Source organism: Lagenorhynchus albirostris, chromosome X (genome assembly GCF_949774975.1).
Source record: "Lagenorhynchus albirostris chromosome X, mLagAlb1.1, whole genome shotgun sequence".
In the NCBI taxonomy this organism is placed as follows: Eukaryota; Metazoa; Chordata; class Mammalia; order Artiodactyla; family Delphinidae; genus Lagenorhynchus; species Lagenorhynchus albirostris.
This window is the reverse complement of record NC_083116.1, coordinates 67634792-67638691: the sequence shown is the minus strand read 5'-3', so window position 1 is coordinate 67638691 and position 3900 is coordinate 67634792. Positions and strand designations below refer to the sequence as shown.

The 3900-nt window shown below is 43.1% G+C and overlaps 1 protein-coding gene across 1 annotated transcript; it reads left to right on the top strand.

Annotated features, from left to right (window-relative positions):
* The first annotated feature begins 1037 nt into the window (after positions 1-1037).
* Positions 1038-2983, top strand: LOC132513243 (eukaryotic translation initiation factor 4B-like). The gene is given in 1 exon segment (XM_060137404.1): positions 1038-2983. A coding segment is annotated over 1 exon segment (1836 nt). The 5' UTR covers positions 1038-1047; the 3' UTR covers positions 2884-2983.
* The last annotated feature ends 917 nt before the right edge of the window (positions 2984-3900 follow it).

Genomic DNA, 3900 nt, shown 5'->3' with positions numbered 1-3900 from the left:
CAATTATAAGGTAAAGCAGTACCAGGAATATAACATACAACATGATGACTAGTTAACACTGTTTTATAATATATATGAAAGTTGTTAATAGAGTAAATCCTAAGTGTTCTCATCACAAGGGAAAAGATTTTTATTTTTTGTAGCTATAGATCATGGAACAAACTTAATTTATTGTGTTTATCATTTCACAATATATATGTCACATCATTATGCTGCATGCCTTAAACTCATATAGTAATGTATGTAGCAAAAACGCTGTTTTTGAACATTACTTAGGTCAGCTCTTTTCTTTTTCATACCCTTCAATGAGGCCATGTAATATATTTGTAATACAGTTAGATTCATTTCATAGCTGGTATTCCATTCTGGATTCCTCCTTCATCTAGATGAAAGATTTTTAATTTTCATGAATAATCATATAACCACAAGCACAGTACCATATAGAACAGTTATACCATCTAAAATATTATCTTGTGTATCCCTTTGTAATCAGCCCTTATCTTCATCCAAAATTCATGGCAACCACTCATATGTTTTCTCTCCCTATACTTTCACCTTACACATAATGTCATAGAAATAAAATTATGCAATATGTAGGTTTTGGTGTATGACCTCTTTCATTTAGTAATCTCACAAGCCCTTAAAAGTAGAGAGATGCAGTAGAAGAAGTAGTCAGAGAGATTCAAAGCATAAGAAGGATTCATCACCCAATTTTTGGCTTTGAAGATTTAGAGGGTCATGAGCCAAGGAAAGTGCCTAGTCTCTAGAAGCTAAGAGTGATCCCAGGCCAACAGTCAGTAGTTAAATGGGAACTTCAGTCATCTTGCAATCAACTTGCTGAATAAAATGAATTTTGCCAACAACCGAAATGAGCCTGGAATTGAATTCATCCTATAGCCCCCAAATAAGAGCTCAGACTGTCAAACATATTTATTTCATACTTGTGAGATCCTAAGCAGAGAACCTACTTGAGACCACCTGGCTGTTTCACTTCCAGGAATGTCATAAAAGGTGGTTTTCTTTTGTGTTCTCTCTCCCTCTCCCAACATGGCGGCCTCAGCAAAAAAGAAGAATAAGAAGGGGAAGACTATCTCCCTAACGGACTTCCTGGCTGAGGATGGAGGGACTGGTGAAGGAAGCACCTATGTCCCCAAACCAGTCAGCTGGGCTGATGAAACAGATGAGCTAGAAGGAGATGTTTCAACCACTTGGCATAGTAATGATGATGACGTGTATAGGGCACCTCCAATTGACCGTTCCATCCTGCCCACTGCTCCACAGGCTGCTCAGGAACCCAATATCGACCAGAGCCATCTTCCCAAATCACCACCCTACACTGCTTTTCTAGGGAACCTGCCCTATGATGTGACAGAAGACTCCATTAAGGAATTCTTTAAAGGATTAAATATCAGTGCAGTGCGTTTACCACGTGAACCCAGCAATCCTGAGAGGTTGAAAGGTTTTGGTTATGCTGAGTTTGAGGACCTGGATTCCTTGTTCAGTGCCCTGAGCCTCAATGAAGAGTCTCTAGGTAACAGGAGAATTAGAGTGGACGTTGCTGATCAAGCACAGGATAAAGACAGGGATGATCGTTCTTTTGGCCGAGATAGAAATCGGGATTCTGACAAAACAGATACAGACTGGAGGGCCCATCCTGTTACAGACAGCTTTGATGACTACCCACCTAGAAGAGGTGATGATAGCTTTGGAGACAAGTATCCAGATCATTATGATTCAGACCGATATCGTGATGAGTATCAGGACAGTTACCGTGATGGCCCATGCCGGGACATGGATCTCTACGGGGGCCGAGATCGCTATGATGACCGAGGCAGCAGAGACTATGATAGAGGCTACGATTCCAGGATAGGCAGTGGCAGAAGAGCATTTGGTAGTGGGTACCATAGGGAGGACGACTACAGAGGAGGCGGGGACCACTATGAAGACAGATATGACAGACGAGATGACCGGTCATGGAGCTCCAGAGACGATTACTCTCGGGATGATTATAGGCCTGATGATAGAAGTCCCCGCCAAAGACCCAAACTGAACCTAAAGCCTCGGAGTACTCCTGAGGAAAATGATTCCGCTGCTAGCACGTCCCAGTCCAGTCGAGCAGCCTCTATCTTTGGAGGGGCAAAGCCTGTTGACACAGCTGCTAGAGAACGAGAAGTATAAGAGTGGCTACAGAAGGAACCGGAGAAACTGCAGAGTCAGCTGGATGAGCCAAAACTAGAACGATGGCCTCGGGAGAAACACCCAAGCTGGCGAAGTGAAGAAACTCAGGAACGGGAACGATCGAGGACAGGAAGTGAGTCATCACAAATGGGGACCTCAGCCACATCTAGCAGAAATGCACGAAGGAGAGAGAGTGAGAAGTCTCTAGAAAATGAAACACCCAATAAAGAGGAAGACTGTCAGTCTCCAACTTCTAAGCCTCCCAAACCTGAACAGCCTCTAAAGGTAATGCCAGCCCCTCCACCAAAGGAGAATGCTTGGGTGAAGCGAAATTCTAACCCTCCTGCTCAATCTCAGAACTCAGACACAGAGCAGCAGTTCCCTACAAGTGGTGGAGGGAAAGTAATTCCAGCTCAACCATCTGAGGAAGGACCAGTAAGGAAAGATGAAAATAAAGTAGATGGGCTGAGTGCCCCAAAAGGCCAAAGTGGAAATTCCAGCCGTGGTCCAGGAGATGGAGGGAACAAAGACCACTGGAAGGAGTCAGATAGGAAAGATGGCAAAAAGGATCAAGACTCCAGATCTGCACCTGAGACAAAGAAAGCGGAAGAAAATCCAGCCTCTAAGTTCAGTTCTGCAAGCAAGTATGCTGCTCTTGCCGTTGATGGTGAAGATGAAAATGAGGGAGAAGATTACACCAAATAGACCTCTGAATTCTGTGCTTTCTCCTAGTCTCTCACCACCCTGGAACATTCGAGAGCAAGTCAAACCTCTATCCAGACAAGACAAAATAACACTCACCATCTCCTGGATACCTTTCTTAACTTTTTTTTTTAAAAAGAAACAAAATGAAATTCTTTTGCATGCTTCTTCAGCCTTTAAAATATTGAACTAACTGGAGAATCACCAATGTAGCCAGAGAGAGACGTACAGCTTTTAATGCTGTAAGTTTAAAGTTGTGGTGCATTTTTATGACATGTGCAGTTGCCTGTGTGATTAGTGCCTAGGGGCCTCCGTTTAGCAAGATGGCAGTGATAGTGATGCAGTGTCTGGAATCTAGTTGGGCAGTAGGCAGGTATAAGGAAGAGTGTGAGGTTTCTACCTTTAATTCTTATCCTGTTGTGGCATACATGAATTAGCAAACAATATCTGAATAAATTCTCCATTCTTAGCAAGGTAGGTTTAGTCTCTGATGTTGTTTTAGTCTCCAGGAGGCTGCCAGCCCCACCTCTTATTTAATTCTGAGTTACTGGGGCCAGCCTAAGGGGGAGTTCCTTCATTTGTGCCCCCCATGGGGGTAGGTGGGAGTGAGTCTACAGGCCACTGAAGAATAGGACTGTTTGGTGACCAAAGTAAATGGGGAAATCGTGGTTTGAAAAGAAGCTTGGGGATTTGATAAATTATTTTGCACCAGTAACAGGGAAAATGGTATCACCTCCAGTAAACACATAGTCGTTTACCTCCTGGAGCAGGAAGCACTTAAGGGTTGTGGGAATTCCCAGGTCTTTTATGTGTCCTGGTTTCACCCTTTCTTAAACACTATCCCTTCTGAAAGTTCAAATATATCCACATTCTGTTGAAATCTTGAAGCTTTAAAAATTTAGACTCTTGTCATCATCTTATGTTCATCATGCTACTCTTTCCTGTTAACCTTCCTACAGGCAGCTTCTACTTAAGTCACATACTTGACCTCCTAAGCATTCTCTAGAGCCCCTGGGAGCT